Source organism: Prionailurus bengalensis, chromosome A3 (genome assembly GCF_016509475.1).
Source record: "Prionailurus bengalensis isolate Pbe53 chromosome A3, Fcat_Pben_1.1_paternal_pri, whole genome shotgun sequence".
Classification (NCBI taxonomy): domain Eukaryota; kingdom Metazoa; phylum Chordata; class Mammalia; order Carnivora; family Felidae; genus Prionailurus; species Prionailurus bengalensis.
In genome coordinates this window covers 15,620,852-15,637,279 of record NC_057354.1, presented here as the reverse complement: position 1 = coordinate 15,637,279, position 16,428 = coordinate 15,620,852, and the positions used below count along the sequence as shown (strand labels likewise).

Here is a 16,428-nt window from a genome sequence, read left to right as displayed (position 1 = left end):
TAAAGCCCTCCTTGGAGGCAAGAGGAGACCGTGCCTCAGAAGGCTGGTGATTCTTCCAGCATCACAGAGGTGGTTGGTTGCAGCACTGGGACTTTCCAGAAGGTGCGCCAGCTTCGTGGGTGCAGGAACCTGCACAGTCACACTGGGGTGAATCTCCGCTGCCCCCACCTTGAAATCCTTAACGGTTTCTAACAAGGGGCTTTGCATTTTTGGTTTGCACTGGGCCCCGCAGATTATGTAGCTGGCACAGGTAGGTTCTGGGTCGTCCTTCTCTCCACACTTGACCTGGTGTATGTGCCGTGTGCCCGGAGGAGCCGCCCAAAGTCTGTTCGTTGATTATGGAAACTTTTATATAATGAAATTCACCTGGAGGCATTACTATCCCATCTTGATTACTTCTTTCTTTTTTTTAATGTTTATTTTTGAGACAGAGAGAGACAGAGCATGAACGGGGGAGGGGCAGAGAGAGAGGGAGACACAGAATCCCAAGCAGGCTCCAGGCTCTGAGCCATCAGCCCAGAGCCTGACGCGGGGCTGGAACTCACGGACCGTGAGATCGTGACCTGAGTCGAAGTGGGACGCTTAACCGACTGAGCCACCCAGGCGCCCCTTGATTACTTCTTTATAGGTATTTGAATTTCTTGAATCCCTCAGCCCCACTGGTGTTCTGACATTTGTGATTGCCTCTGGGAGGGGAGGATAAAAATGCGTGTGGTCGTGTCAGAGGAGACCTATATTTTGCTTTTAGTGGGTTTTTTTTTTTGCTTTTTTTCTTTTAAAGAACGTTTTTACTTTTTGTAATGTTATATATTTACTTTGAGAAAGAGAGAGTGAGCTAGCATGAGTGGGGGAGGGGCAGAGAGAGAGGGTGAAAATTTCCAGCAGGCTCCACACTGTCAGCACAGAGCCCTACTCAGGGCTGCATCCCATCAACCGTGAATCATCTCCTGAGCTGAAATCCAGAGTCCAGGCTTAACCAACTGAGCCACCCAGGTGCCCCTAGTGGTTTGTTATTTTTAAATTAAGTTTCCAGGGGTGGCTCAGTTGGTTAAGCATCTGACTCTTGGTTTTGGCTCAGGTCATGATCTCACAGTTTCGTGAGTTCGGGTCCTGGGTGGGGCTCTGTTCATGGCATGGAGCCTGCTTGGGATTCTCTCTCTCCCTCTCTCTCTCTCTGCCCATCCCCCACTCAGGTGCCTTGTGTCTCTGAAAATAAATAAACTTAAAAAAAAAATTTCTGATCTCAGAATTGCAGGTGAAACCATTCTGCCCTCTTCACTCTAAAATCACTTACAACATGGGGCACCTGGGTGGCTCAGTCAGTTAAGCATCCGACCTCAATTCAGGTCATGATCTCACGGTTCATGAGTTCGAGTCCCACGTCGGGCCCTGTGCTGACAGCATGGAGCCTCCTCGGGATTCTCCCTCCTTCTCTCTCCCTGCCCTTCCCCTACTTGCACTTCCCATCTCTCTCAAAAATAAACATTTTTAAAAAGAAATAAAAAAATCTATTGCTTTAAAAAAATAATAATATATGATCAGACTTTAAAATTTTTGTCAATCACTGATGAAAACTGCGGTCTTCTTTCATTTTACATACATGATTATTTATGAGGCCAAATATATATTCAAGAACTCCAATAGTCACGATATAATTAATATCCATGTACTTGGTGCTACATTAGCAAGCAATTGCAAAGTCTTCATGGCATGGCACTGTGCAAGTTTATTTCCACAGACTCAACAGATTTGTGGGGGTGGTCGAGAGGTCTTTCAAACCTTCTGTAAGCTTCAAAAGACCCATCTAGGAAGAGCCGGGTAGGGAAAACCTGAGCAGGAAGGACTTCATCTGTAAAGTTCATTTCCCATGGGAGGAGATCTGACAGCTACCATTGTCCATCAGATCGCTGGTAGAGAGGGGGTGTGGTTGATGTGATGCTCCCTCATTTTTTACCCCATTTCTCAATCTGTACCTTCTGGCTCAGTCCAGCAGGTTTGTATCCTGACACCCTCCACCAATGTGTTGGCACCAGGCCACCATCTCAAGTGACCTGCCTCACGGTGGAGGCACCCTTCATTCCCCTTAGAGATTGTTGTTAGTGTGTTTCAGAGAACCTCTTCCAAATATAAGAAGGGAGCACTACAAATCCAGACTTGAATGAGTGTCCCCAAGGACTACCATGAACTGGGAAGGGGGGATTCATGCTTGGCTAATGGCTCTTCCAGGCTTCCTTCATTAGTTCATTCAATGAATTATTTATTGTTTCACTCATTCAATATGTACCGTGTCATGTTCCTGAACTACATAAAGAGGTATTGTCTTTGGTCTGATGACAGTTGCAATCTACATATGCCAGTCATTGAGCTAGGTGCTGGGATATATCTTTTTGGTTGAGTTATTCTGGAAGCAGACCCTGGGGCAGTAATTTGAGGACAAGTAACTTATTTGGGAGGTGATCCAAGGAACACTATTCAGAGAATAGGTTTGTGAGACAGGGAAGAAGGAAGCCAAGAAGAGTGCAATACTGAGAAGATAGCTATTATGGGCAACTGGGGCTCAATACTATCAGAAAACTCTGGAAGGTGGTATAGAACCTGCCTTGGAATTTCCCATCCAGGGTAAAAAGATGGGGTATTTATCCTCCAGTTCCTATCTGTCACTGGCTGAAGCATTTGGCTCCCCTGACTTGGGCTGAGAGACAACCTTCAGGCAGGATAGCCCAGGTACTTATATTAGATGCCATTAGAAGGTACCTGGATGGTGAATGCCTTGAAATTATGGACAGGGCACAGACAGGGTCAGCTATAAAACTTAATTGTAAACTATAGTCAAAAAACTTGAGCTGGAATCAAGATTCACTATAAAGCTACATGTCTTAATCTGCTCTGGCTGCTATAAGAAAATATCCTAAACTGGGTGGCTTAAGCAGCAGAAATTGATTTCTCACAGTTCTGAAGCCTGGGAAGTCCAAAATCAAGGCACTGGCAGGTTTGGTGTCTGGTGAGAACCTTCTTCCCAGTTTGCAGATGGACACCTTCCTACTGTGTCTTCACATGACAGAGAAAGAGAGAGAGAGAGATCATCTCTCTCATATCTCTTCTTATAATAGCACTAATCCCACTCAGGAGGGCTTCACCCTCATGACCTAAACATCTCCCAAAGGCCTTACTTCCTGGTGCCACTACAATGGGGACCAAGGCTTCAACGCATGAATTTTGAGGAAACACAAACATTCAGTCCATAGCACTACAGCAACGCAGGCATTGTGGTACTGGCCAAAAGACAGGCCTGTGCATCAATAGGGGGTGCAGAAAGAGATTTTTGGAAATAGAGTCAATTGTTAACAAAAGTACAAAGAGAATTCACTGGAGGAAAAAAATGGTTTTTTCAGCAAACGATGCCAGAACAACTGAACATCCATATATATATAAATATTACCTTTGATCCATGCTTCACATCATTTACAAAAACGAACTCAAAATCGATCACAGACATAATCGCAAAAATTACAACTATAAAACTTTGAAAAGAAAGCATACGGAGAAAATCTTTGTGGCTTTGGGCTATACAAAGATTTCTCAGGTGCAACAGCAAAATCATAATGAAGAAAAAATGATAAGTGGTATCTCATCAAAATTAAAAACTCTGGGGGCGCCTGGGTGGCTCAGTCGGTTAAGCGTCCAACTTTGGCTCAAGTCATGATCTTACGGCTCGTGAGTTCAGGCCTTGCATTGGGCTCTGTGCTGACAGCTCAGAGCCTGGAGCCTGCTTCGGATTCTGTGTCTCCCTCTCTCTCTCTCTCTCTCTCTGCCCCTCTGCCCCTCGCTCTCTCTCTCTCTCTCTCAAAAATAAATAAAAACATTAAAAATTTAACAAAAATTTTAAAAACTCTGATCTTTGAAAACCATTGTTAAGAAAATAAAGACGGGCCGCCAATTGGGGAAAACTACCGGCAAAATGCATATCTGATAAAGTGTTTGTATATAGAATATATACAAAGACTTCAGAATTCAGTAATAAGGAAACAACCCAATAAAAATGGGTAAAAGATTTGAACAGACACTTCACCAAAGAATACATACAGATAGGAGATCAGCACACGAAAATCATCACTTCGCGATTAGTCTTTAGGGAAATGTAAAGTAAAATCTCGATGAAATCTATTACCTATTTATTAGGATGGCCCAAAGCAAGCAGACAAACAAAAACAAAAACCCCCAAAAAACAACAAAAAAACACCAAAAACCATAAGAACAACAACAACAGAAAGCAAGCAAACAAACAAAACCACACACACACCATCAATACCAAGTGCTGTCAGTGATGCGAAGCGATGACAGCTCTGGTGGGAATCCACTGCTGGCGGAAATGCAAAATGGTGCAGCCACTCTGGAGATGGGCATTTAGTATAAAGTTAACATACATTTCTTCGCTACCTATCAATCTGCTTCTAGATATTAGCCAAGAGAAATGGAAGTCACATGAACACAAAAACCTGTCCATGAATACTGACAACAGTTTTGTGCTCATCATACCAAAAACTAGGAGTAATCCAAAATTCCTTGCACTGGGGAATGCCTAAGCTGGGACATTTCCATCCAATGGGAATACTGCTAAGCCTTGCAAAGGAATAAACTCCTGGGACCATAGACATTCTGCTAAGTGAAAGAAGGCAGACTCAACAGGTTACATCCTGTTTGATTCCATTCATATGACACCCTCCAAAAGGCTAAATGATAGGGACAGAAAACACACCAATTGTTGCCAAGAGCTGAAGGCGGAGCACAGGATCGACTCCAAAGGGTGCCTGAGAATTTTGAAGGGGGATGGAACTCTTCTCTCTCTTGGTCGTGATGGCGGTTATGTGGCTTCGCACCTTTGTCAAGATTCAGAACCGCACACTAAACTGGTTGAGTTTTGGGGCACCTGGGTGGCTCAGTTGGTTAAGCGTCCGACTTCAGCTCAGGTCATGATCTCACAGTCCGTGAGTTTGAGCCCCGCATCGGGCTCTGTGCTGACAGCTCAGAGCCTGGAGCCTGTTTCGGATTCTGTGTCTCCCTCTCTCTCTGCCCCTCCCCTGTTCATGCTCTGTCTCTCTCTGTCTCAAAAATAAATAAACGTTAAAAAAAAAATTTTTTTAAAAGAAAATGAGACTTTGGGGGTGCCAGTGGCTCAGTTGTTTAATCATCGCGGTTCGTGGGTTCCAGCCCTGCATCGGGCTCTCAGCTGGAGAGCCCAGAGCCTGCAGCCTGCTTCGGATTCTGCGTCTCCCTCTCTCTCTGCCCCTCCCCCGCTCATGCTCTGTCTCTCTCTCCCTCTCTAAAAACTAAATTTTAAAACATGAGCATTAAAAAAAAAGAAAATAAGAAAATAAGATTTCGCCCCCTCCGCCTCTAGCGCACAGGCTCACCCTTCCCTCCCCTCCCTCCAGGGAGGGTCCTGTGACAATTTGATGAGATCAGCACTACTGTTTACTATGCCTGTGTGAACAGCAGCCACAGCTGAGCTAGGAGCAAACCACCTACTTCTCCTTTCTGGCGCAACTTTGTATTTTCTTTGACATGAAAAATTGTCAGGGGGTGTGTTTGCTTGGTTTTCCAGCACATACTGCTTTTCAACTGCACTCTCTTCACTGGTTGCCGAAATCTTCTCCGCATGAGCTCATATGCATCAGGTGTGTTATTAATTTCACCTTCCAGAAGGTGAATTTCCTGGAGCCCTCCGACCCTTTCCAGTCTGGCCTGGCTATCCCATGCATTTTTTTTTTCTTGGTTACGCCGTAATGGGCTTCCTTTTGATATTTAGAAATGTTCCACACGAACTTCTTGCCACATAGCCAATGCTCAGTAAAATGAGAACCTTCGTGTAATTATGAAAGCACGGTGGGGGTAATTTGGGATGTGGGGAAACTTTCTGAGCATGTTAAATGACGTTCCTTGCTTACCCGGCTGTTCAGTTGACACCTGGGAAGAGTTCTATGGGCTCATCTCAGGGCCAAGTAGCTCAAAATGGGTGTATTCCCATGCACTTCACCTCCACCCAGTGCTCGGGGCAACGTGTTCCCTCTCCTCCAGCCTCTTCCACCCCCTTTGTCTCCAGTCCTGCTCAGTGACCCAGTTGGGTATTATTACCCCATCTCTTAGATGGGAAGACTGAGGCCTGAAGTGGTTTGGGTTGTTGTCTTCTCTTCACCATCCTACAGGGGCTCTTTGAGAAACCCCGGTGGGACTGGCCGAGTGCCTGGAACTGCATGTGTTATGTGAAAACAAGTCTGGAGCCAGCAGGCGAATCTGTCCCCTGATGTCTGGGAAAGGGAGTGACCCTGGTAATCCAGGAGTGTGGGACAGTCAAGGCAAGTAGAGAAGCTCCTTTGTAATGTCCTTCTGTTCCACCCTGTGCTCTCCCCTCGTGGCCCCTCCCCCACTCCACTCCAAAGGCCAAAGGCAGGTGGTTCCAGAAGTTTCCTGACCAGCCTGGTGACAACCCACCCCCCCTGTTCTACACATGTCCCTTCTGGGGGATAGAGTCATCAATACAGTGGAGTTCCTGTTTTTCCCTGAATTTCCTGCTTACAAAGAGCAGCTGGGAGGGCCCAGGGCAGTTCTGGAAGGACCACACCCTCAGGCGGAGGTACAAAGGGAGAGGCTGACTCTGGCCACCACAGCCACATCTGCCGTCACTATGAAACCCAGCAGCCTCATCACCTTCACGGTTCTCCTTGCCCTTGAAATCCTCACGCCCTGGACTGCAGAAGGTACTAGCACAGGTGAGTTGGAGTCTCTCAGGCCGTATCCAGGTGCCAGAGTCAGTGACGGCTCCGCATGGCGGTAGCCTCTTCCTGCTAACCCAGGGAGTAACCCTGTAGCCACCTTTCCAGTGGTCCGGCCCATGGCCCCTAATTTCTTTAAAAGAATTTTGTTTTGTTTTTTTGTTTTTGTTTTTTTGTTGAATGTTTTTTTGTTTTGATTTATTTATTATTTATTTATTTATTTATTTTTAATTTTTTTTTCAACGTTTATTTATTTTTTGGGACAGAGAGAGACAGAGCATGAATGGGGGAGGGGCAGAGAGAGAGGGAGACACAGAATTGGAAACAGGCTCCAGGTTCCGAGCCATCAGCCCAGAGCCCGACGCGGGGCTCGAACTCATGGACCGCGAGATCGTGACCTGGCTGAAGTCGGACGCTTAACCGACTGCGCCACCCAGGCGCCCCTTACATTGATTTATTTTTGAGAGACAGTGTGAGACAGAGCACAAGCCGGGGAGGGACAGAGAGAGAAGGAGACACAGAATCCGAAGCAGGTTCCAGGCTCCGAGCAAGCTGTCAGCACAGAGCCCGATGCGGGGCTCGAACCCACAAACTGTGAGATCGTGACCTGAGCTGACGTCGGTCACTTAACCAACTGAGCCACCCAGGCGCCCTCCTGGCCCCTAATTTCACGTGTCTCTCTGAAGACTTCAGCTAAGAGTTTCTGAGCGTCCAGAAACCCACCCTCTGCCAGATGGACCGGTTGACTCCAGCCCCCGTATTGCTTGCTTTTCTTTCTCTACAGTTTCTTCTTTACCGTTTGGTCTTTTTCTCCGTCACATCATTTCAGTCTCTGTCTGGTCACTCTTCCAAAATGTTCTCTTTTTTTCTCTTACTGTTTCTTTTTTCAAGGTCGCTCTCTTTCTCTATGTTCTTGTCAACCGATCTGCAATCTTCCCTTCGGGCTCTGACGAGTCGCCTCTCCTGCTATGGCAGTCCCTCTCTGCCTCCCTCCCAGTCAATCCCTGACTGGGAGCACCTGACCATGAGCTCTATCCGGCTGCGTGCCAGAGGTGGCTCATACTGGCTCACAACAGCTGAAGGCTACACTTTCAAGACTTTTGTGAGCCAGTCCACGTTGCATTGGTAGCTGGCAATCAGCCATGGTGGCAGTCCAGGATGGTGGTCATGACTCAGAATCATCTCCTTCTTCCTCCTTTGTTCTTGCCCATAGAAAAAGTTAAGAGTGGAGCCTGCCCCTTCAGACCTCATGGCCTATGCCTTGTGTACGAGCCCCACGAATGCCTGAATGACTGGGAGTGTCCAAAGGATCAGAAATGCTGTCCCAGCATTTGCAGCAACAAATGCCTGGATCCTGTAGACCCATCGGAGCAAGGTGAGGAAACAGAGTCCTGGAAGAGAGGACCAGAGAGATTTCAACTTGAGGACACACATCTTGGAGAAGTTGCGGGTAGGGAGGGGGGTGGGGGCAGCCGGCCAGCCCCTCAGCCACTCATTCAGCTAATGAGTCACTCTGTCTGTCAGACACTTGCAGCACTGGTTGGGGCCCCCTTGGCGGAAAGGGGGCTCCTTCGGGACACTCATGGGCCTCAGTTTGGGTGCTGAGGTAGAGAGGAAGTGATTGGCATGCCTTGTTCTCACCAGTTAAGGTCAATCCTGGGAGGTGTCCACTGGTCATTGGGGAGTGTAAGGAGCCCGACCCCCTAGACACCTGCCTGAATGACGGTGACTGCCTGACCGGTCTGAAGTGCTGCAAGGGGCCATGTGGGAATTCATGTGTTGAGCCACTGAAAGGTAAGGTCTGGCACAGACCCATATTCCCTAGCCGACGACAGGTCTCAACTCCCTGGTGCTCTTCCATGTGAAGGAGGACGCTTGGCCTCTCCCTGTGTATCCTCCCCACCCACCACGCAGACCCACTGCCCTTCGACACCATTCACCCCCAGTTTTCTAAACAAGCAGTCCCCAGGGTCACCCATGACTGACAGTTCTGGGTCCTGGGAGGGAAGGATTCCTGGAATGAGCCAGGCGAAAGGAGCCATGATACCCAAGGCAAGAAGTTGATCTTTTCCTATCACCTCTGCCTCTGGCTGACCATGTGACGGTGAGCAATGCCTGTGTCTTTCTTAGCTCCAGTGTCCCCATCTGTAAAGTGGATACAAGTATGTCCACTGAGATACTAAATGTAAAAGTGTCTCTTAAAACTTGAAGTGCCGTGTGCATTGAGAGAACGTTGCCATGGTTGTGGCCTCGATAGGGCTAGGTCACCTGGAACCATAAGAAAGCCCAGTGTGATGCCCAGGTGTAGAGGCCATTCCTGAATTATCTGGCCCAATGCCCTGATTTTACTAGAATGAAGATGGAAGCGGAGAGTCAACGGACAACATGGATTCGTTCTTAATTCCTAGATCAAAGACCACTGCTGTTTTGACCATTCCAGCACCGTGTTCTCTCTCTTATCCCAAGGAACATAGGGCCCTCTGAAAGGAGGACCTTCTGGGTGGGAGGAACACGAGGATCACTGGGATTGTTCCTGTGCTGAGGTTCTGTTTTATTTTCTTTCCACAGATACGTTCTCACCACTTCAACAAGATTAGGACTTCCTGGTACGTGTGGTTGGAGGATTCCTTTTCTCCTCAAACCAAGGAAAGAGGAAAGTGCCTTGATGAATGTGTGGCTTTGTGACAAACACCTCCAGGGGCCTAAGGTCGGGCTTGGTTTATCTGCGTGTGCCCAGCAGCCAACGTGAGGCTTGGCACACAAGAGGGAAATGTCTACTGGTTCTTGAAAAAATAAATACACCGTTTTCTCTGCATCTCTGTCTTCCTTGACTCATTGCGTCTGGTCTAGGGGATGAGGGATGAGGTGAAGAAAGACAGATCTGCGTGTGTGTGGTTTTATCCCCCAAGCTAGGAAATGGAAAAGAAGAGAGCATTTCAGAGCCAAGCAGATATGGCTTTAAATCCTGCATCTGGGAGCGCCTGGGTGACTCAGTCAGTTGGGCGTCTGACTCTTGATTTAGGCTCAGGTCATGATCAAGTCCCTTGTTGGGCTCCGCATTGAGCATGGAGCCTGCTTGGGATTCCGTCTCCCTGTCTCCTTCTCCTCTCCCCACCCCCTCTCTTTCTCAAATAAAATTTAAAAAGAAAAATAAAAAAGAAATCCTGCATCTGTACATTACGGGCTCTGTAATTCGAGGCAAATCTGTGGGACTTGGTCCCACTGAGTCTCAGTTTTGTCATCTGTAACATGGGGAGGATAATAGCAGTGTGAATTCCATAAAATTATAAGGATGGGAGGTACAACACGTGAAATGAGTAACCCATTGACTGTCCCCTAATGACAGGAAGTGGTGAAAAGCTGCTCGCTAATGGTGAGGTTCCCGGCACCTCAGCAGCACCCCAGCCTCACTCCCCCCAGCTGCAGACCTTCTGCAGCCAGGCCTAAAGCCATCAGGCAGAGACTGAGAGGATCCTTCTCTGGAAAAGCTGAACTACTCCAGAGCAAAGATCCTGCAGCCACAGAGAGACGGCACTCAAGATAACTAACCTTAGCGATCGCCAGTACCCACGGTGCCCACTTTTCCCCTGGGAACGGCTAGGCTGAGGTTTTCACCTCCCTTTTCAATTGAGTGTAGCTCGTGACTGAGCTCTGGTCAGTGAAAACAGAGTGGGAGTGATGTGCTCCAGTTCTGGACCTGCCCCATAAAACTCTCTCGCCGTCTGCTGGCGTCATGGAGAGGACGTCAAGGACCTGGAGGACGGAGTCTGGGATTCCTAATTTCTGTGTGGATCATGGCCTGTCCTCCCCGCTTGCTTGGGACTACTACATGAGCAAGAAATAAATTTGTACTGGGTTAAGGCACTGAGATTTGGAATTTGTGTGTTACGTGAATCGTACGGTTCCTGACTGCTGTTTGGAGTCTGTTTTCAGCTCCCTGGGTGGCCTTGCTTCATGTCCTGCCTTTGAGTTTTTTGTAATGCTTTATTTCATCATGGATGCCCTATGAAAGGGCTTCTAGTCCATCTCTGGGTGGGGTTGGGGATGGGAAAGAAGAGAGAAGAACCTGAAACCTCAGTTTTGCTCTCTCTGGCCAGGTTGTCAACTGCAGGTGAGAACCTTCCCTGATGCAACATTATGTGCGACAGATCATGAGCGGGGTTAGACAGTTTCACCAGGCATTTCCATCTGTAGCCATGCTAAGCTGCTGGAGGAGAGGCAGGTATTCACCCTCTGCTCTCTTAGACCACACAGTGCCTTCCCCGGCTCCTGGTCTGGGGCCAGGCCTTCTGGGGTATCCCTGTGGATAGGCCCTAGAACTCTGGAAGACTCCCCAAGTGTTCCTTCCTTCCCAGCTCTTTTTCAAAGCCTTTTCCTTTTTTATGAAGTTCCCTTCTCTGTGCTACTATATCTCCTTTTCCTGGAGTATGTCATACCCTCACGACGGGAATACCATGCATCAACACGTGAACCACCCCCTCCAGTCCACTAAATAGCAAGTAACTTTCTCACCTATGCTTCTGGTGTTTGGTGGGAAGGCATGGGACTCAAATTTCAGTGTCTGTGGATTCTGTGTGGCCAGAGCAGTGATCGTCTAGAAGAGGGGAGGAAGAAAAAACAATCTTTTGGAGGTAAGGGGAAAAGGTTGCAATCTTTCACCCTGGCTCAAGGTCACTTGAGAGTGAGCAGCTTGTCTAAAATCCTATACCTAGACCACAAAATTAATCTGAATTTTCCCCCGAAAGTCTCTTGAGGTTTATACGAAGGAATCTGACCTTATGACATGGGGTCTATTAATTCTGACCTTATTACGCTAAGAGAGTGTGTGCGTCTCCAGCACTCTGGGTACATTTTGAACTTGCCCTACACTGACCGACAGCTCTGTGCTCAAGCTGCTTCTTTCCAATCCCCTGGTTTTTCCCCTTCTTAAGAAGAGGATAGGGAAAATCTCCTCTCATCCTGACTCTTTTCAAATAGATCTCCTTTCGTGGAAGTTGGCTGGAGGGGGCATCCCTTTCTTTCAGCCAAAACAAACCTTGACTCAGTCTCCGGAGGGATAGGTGGCAGGGACATTGAGAAACCACCTGGCCAGGCTTCAGGAATTATGGTTGTCCCCAGATCTGCTGTTGACTCAGTGTGTGATATTGGGCATGACCTCTCATTTGTGTAATGAAGGGCTGGTTCAGCTGACTTTCAATGTCACACGTTGTTCTGCTGTTTTACGAACTAATGATTCATAGAAGTACCTTTGAGGGAAACCCCCGGTAAGATAGGCCACCTCATCTTGTTCTAGGAACTCCCCCAATCTCTTGGCCTCACCTCAGCCTCCTCTTCTCTGGTTACCGTGGCCAGCTTCCAGGACACCTGCTTGCCTCGTGATTGTGACTTACAAGTGTCCCAATTAGCCACAACTAGAAAATCAGAGGCTGTCTGTCTAGTAATACCTAGAAAATCAGAGGCTGTCGTCTGTCTAGTAATACCTAGAAAATCAGAGGCTGTCTGTCTAGTAATGTCTTAGTGGATAGATGGGGAAAGTGAGGTCCAAAGAGAGGATGTGCCTGAGATCACGCAGCAAGTCAGTGGTGGAACTCAAAGCCTCACGTTCTTTTTCTTTATTTGCAAGTTTATATTTTTCAGATGATATAGTGGATGCTGTGGTGTGCCGTCCAGATCCTCCCACGGGACTGAGGTGCCCATGCCTTTGAGTGCAGGGAGGATTGGCTGCTGACGCACACAGCTGAGTCCCTCCCTGGGAATTTCTCCGGCCAAAGTGATCTGTTTCATCCAAGGGTAATGCCCCGTTCCCAGGGGCAACCTGTGTCTGCTGACTGGTGGATGTTGGGGGCACAAAGGCCTAGCTTCCTAGTTCGACTAGGGACCCCTTTGAAGGGCCCTTGTAACTCCTGAGCTCCCCACGGGATCGGCTGAACCCCGGTTGTAACTGCATCACAGGTGCACTTGTCCTTCTAACCAGCCCCACTTCTTCTGCTTCTCACAGCTGTTGTTCCTCAGAACACACCCCAGTCAACCTCTTGCACATGAATCTCTGCCTCTGACACGTTTCCCAGGGCATCTGACCTAAGGAAGACTATTCAAAGGGACCACTGCAAAAACATTCATTAAAGTTAAAAAAAAAAAACCCAAAAAAAACTCCACTCTGAAGGACGATGTCAAAAGAATGAGAAGACCAGCCACAGACTGGGAGAAAATATTTGCAAAAGACGCATCTGATAAAGGATCGTTACATAAAATCTACAAAGAACTCTTTAAAACTCAACAACAAGAAAACAATTTGATTAAAAAAATGGGCCAAAGACCTGAACAGACACCTCACCAAAGAAGATATATACCAAAGGCAAATAGGCATATGAAAAGATGCTCCACATCATACGTCATCGGGGAAATGCAAATAAAAATAACAATGAGATACTCTATACACCTATCAGAATGGCTGAAATCTGGAACACTGACGACATTAAATGCTGGCGAGGATGTGAGGCAACAAGAAACTCCCATACGTTGCTGGCGGGAACAGAAAATGGTTCAGCCACTTTGGAAGACAATTTGGCAGTTTCTTACAAAACTAAACATACTTCTATCATATGACTAAGCAGTCATCCTCCTTGGTATTTACCCAATGGACCAGAAAACTTACGTCCACACAAAAGAACTACACAAGGATGTTAATATCACCTATATTCATAGTTGCCTAAACTTGCAAGCAACCAAGATATCCTTCCGTAGGTGAATGGATAAATAAACTGTGGTACCTCCAGACAATGGGATATTATTCTGAAGAAATGAACCACGAAAACATGGAAAGACAGGGAAGAAACGTAAATACATATTACTAAGTAGAAGAAGCCAATCTGAAAAGGTTACATGGTGTATGGTTCCAGCTCTATGACCTTCCAGAAAAGGCAAAACTAAGGAGACAATAAAAGGATCAGAGGTTGCTGGGGATTGGGGATGGGGAAATCAAGAGGTGGAGGAATTTTAGGGCATCGAAATTACTCTGTGAAATACTATAATGATGGATATATGTCATTATACAGTTATCCAAACCTATGGAATGTTTAATACCAAGAGTGAACCCTAATGGAAACTGTGGACTCCAGGTGACCCAGGTTCATGGATTGTGACAAATGTACCACTCTAGTGGGGGATGTTGATCGTGGGGGAAGCTCTGCACATGTGGGGGAGGAGGCTACAGGAAATCTCTGTCCCTGTCTCTTAGTTTTGCTGTGAATCTGAAACTGCTCTTTAAAAAACCTGTCTTAAGGGGCGCCTGGGTGACTCAGTTGGTTGAGCGTCTGACTTCGACTCAGGTCAGGATCTCACGGCCCATGAGTTCAAGCCCCGCGTCACGCTCTGTGCTGACAGCTCGGAGCCTGGAGCCTGCTTCAGATTCCGTGTCTCCCTCTCTCTCTGCCCCTAACCCACTCGCATTCTGTCTCTGTCTCTCTCAAAAATAAATAAATATTAAAAAAATTTAAAAAAAACCACCTGTCTTAAAAAAATTAGGGAATCAAATATAATTTCTGAACTCTTTCAGTATTTTTTAATTCGTTGATGAGAGTTTCATTTTTTAAATGTTTATTTATTTGTTTTGAGAGAGAGAGAGAATACGTGAGGGAGGGGCAGAGAGAGAGGGAGAGAGAGAATCCCAAGCAGGCTCTGCACTGTCAGCAGACGTGGGGTTCCATCTCGTGAACTATGAGATCATGACCTGAGCCAAAATCAACAGTAGGATGCTCAACCGACTAAGCCACCCAGGCGCCCCAAGAGTTTCATTTTTTTTAACGTAATGATTATCCAAACAATTGGAGAAGACAAGTAGAAAGACAAAGAGCCAAGCAAATTGTGCAGCACATTCTGTGTGTAACCCAGAAATCCCTCTCTTTTCAGGGCTCAGCCTCCCTCTCCTATGAAGTGATGCGTGGGCACAGCCCGGCACTGTATTTCCCTGCGCCTGGGGTCCTCATTCTGGAAAGGGTGACGCAAGATGGCCTAGGGAGGAGGTCTTTGGCATTCCAAGTTTCCTCAAATGATCCAGAGTGGGCATTGACATAACATGGTTAGTCGTCTTCAGCTCTCCATCTGCTGTGACTTCCAGGCAATCTTTATTTTCCAAGTGTCCAGTGAGTATTGGTTGGACCAGATGACAGACGGGCTTACAACACACACACCCTGAAGCATGGACAAGTCACAGATAATGTACAGTCTAAATCTACACAGAGAAAGAGAAACATTTTCCTAAAAATTTTCCCCATAATCTGCAAAGCTATCCTTTCCACAAAGGAGCTAGTATTGAATGTTATTTCACAAAACATTCCCTTTGTTCCTTTCAAACTGCGACTCTTGCAACCTGTGGGGAATTGGAAACAGTTTATACAGAAAACAAGTCAAGGCTTTCACAGGACTGTGTGTGCAGCCCAGCAGGTCACCTGCCCCCTCCCAGCTCCCAGTCTGGAGGGGAGATATGGTTTGTTCTTTCTGATTCAAGTGCATTTTTTCCTTGATTGCAATTACATTTGATATACCGTTTCAGATCCTCTTTTTTGGTTTACATGATAACACAATCTCCCAGTGTTATGCAAACCTCATAGCTCTCATGATCTTCATGAGAGCAGGGGCCAGGTCGATCTGCCCTATCAACCTTTTGCACAGCATGTACTTGGCATGGACAGGAAACCATGGTTCAGCTGAACTCAGCTAATAGCCACATTGTTCACTTCAAGGCTGTGTCATCGTTCCTGTATCTCCACTGGACAAACAGTCATTCCCAGTTCTTGGTTTCTATTATAGATTACATGTACATGTAAATCTTTGTACGTGAATCATTTTTTCGTTATTTCAGATTTTTGTGCTAGGACAGATGTCTGGAAGTGCAATGTATTGGGTCAAAGGGTTTGGATATTTTTAAGGCTTTCAACACAACTCATCCTCACTCTCTGTTCCCTGCAAGGCCTTTATGAAAATCAAATGAGACAGAGGATATAAATGATCATGTTAGGAACTCCCAGGGTGTCTGGCGTATAGTCAGCCCTCAAGAAATGCTGCCCACCTTTAAACAAGAGACACATCACACTTACATACAGAGATGCACAAGGGTGCCTGTAAACATACAGATCTATAATACAAATGCACCCACCCGCTTGGTACTGACCCTCTCGTCCACATAAAGTGTATGCTCTCCTGGGAATCTACAAACAGGCACGCCGGGCTGGTCAAATACTAATGTGAAAAGAACAACAAAACGCAGATTCTGGGGTGCCTGGGTGCCTCAGGCAGGTAAGCGTCCAACTTCGACTCAGGTCATGATCTCACAGTTCATGAGTTCGAGCCTTGCATTGGGCTCTATGCTCACAGTTCAGAGCCTGGAGCCTGGTTTGGATTCTGCCTCTCTCTCTCTCTCTCTCTCTCTGCCTCTCCCCTGTTCACACTCTGTCTCTCTCAAAAAGAAATAAACATTAAAAAAGAACAAAATGCAGATTCTGATGCAGTGGGTCTTGGATGGGACCTGAGCTGCTATATTTCTTAAGCATTCAGGTATGTCGATGCTGCTGGCCTGGGGACTACCTCTTGGGTGCCAAGCAGGTATGCCACAAAGACACAACAGGCACCTAGAAACACACATGTAGGCATATGTAAAAAC

At 46.8% G+C, this 16,428-nt stretch overlaps 1 protein-coding gene across 1 annotated transcript; it reads left to right on the top strand.

Moving 5' to 3' along the window:
* Positions 1 to 6,645: 6,645 nt before the first annotated feature.
* Positions 6,646 to 8,635, top strand: LOC122466924 (antileukoproteinase-like). Its single transcript, XM_043553249.1, has 3 exons — positions 6,646 to 6,767; positions 7,984 to 8,145; positions 8,415 to 8,635. The coding sequence occupies exons 1-3, from the start codon at positions 6,683 to 6,685 to the stop codon at positions 8,633 to 8,635; spliced, it is 468 nt and encodes a 155-aa protein (XP_043409184.1). The 5' UTR covers positions 6,646 to 6,682.
* Positions 8,636 to 16,428: the final 7,793 nt, after the last annotated feature.

Coding starts and splice junctions, on each gene's coding strand:
- LOC122466924 (XM_043553249.1), top strand. CDS start 6,683: ATGAAACCCAGCAGCCTCATCACCTTCACGGTTCTCCTTGCCCTTGAA. Junction 6,768..7,983: donor TGCAGAAGGTACTAGCACAG/GTGAGTTGGAGT, acceptor TCTTGCCCATAG/AAAAAGTTAAGAGTGGAGCC. Junction 8,146..8,414: donor TGTAGACCCATCGGAGCAAG/GTGAGGAAACAG, acceptor TGTTCTCACCAG/TTAAGGTCAATCCTGGGAGG.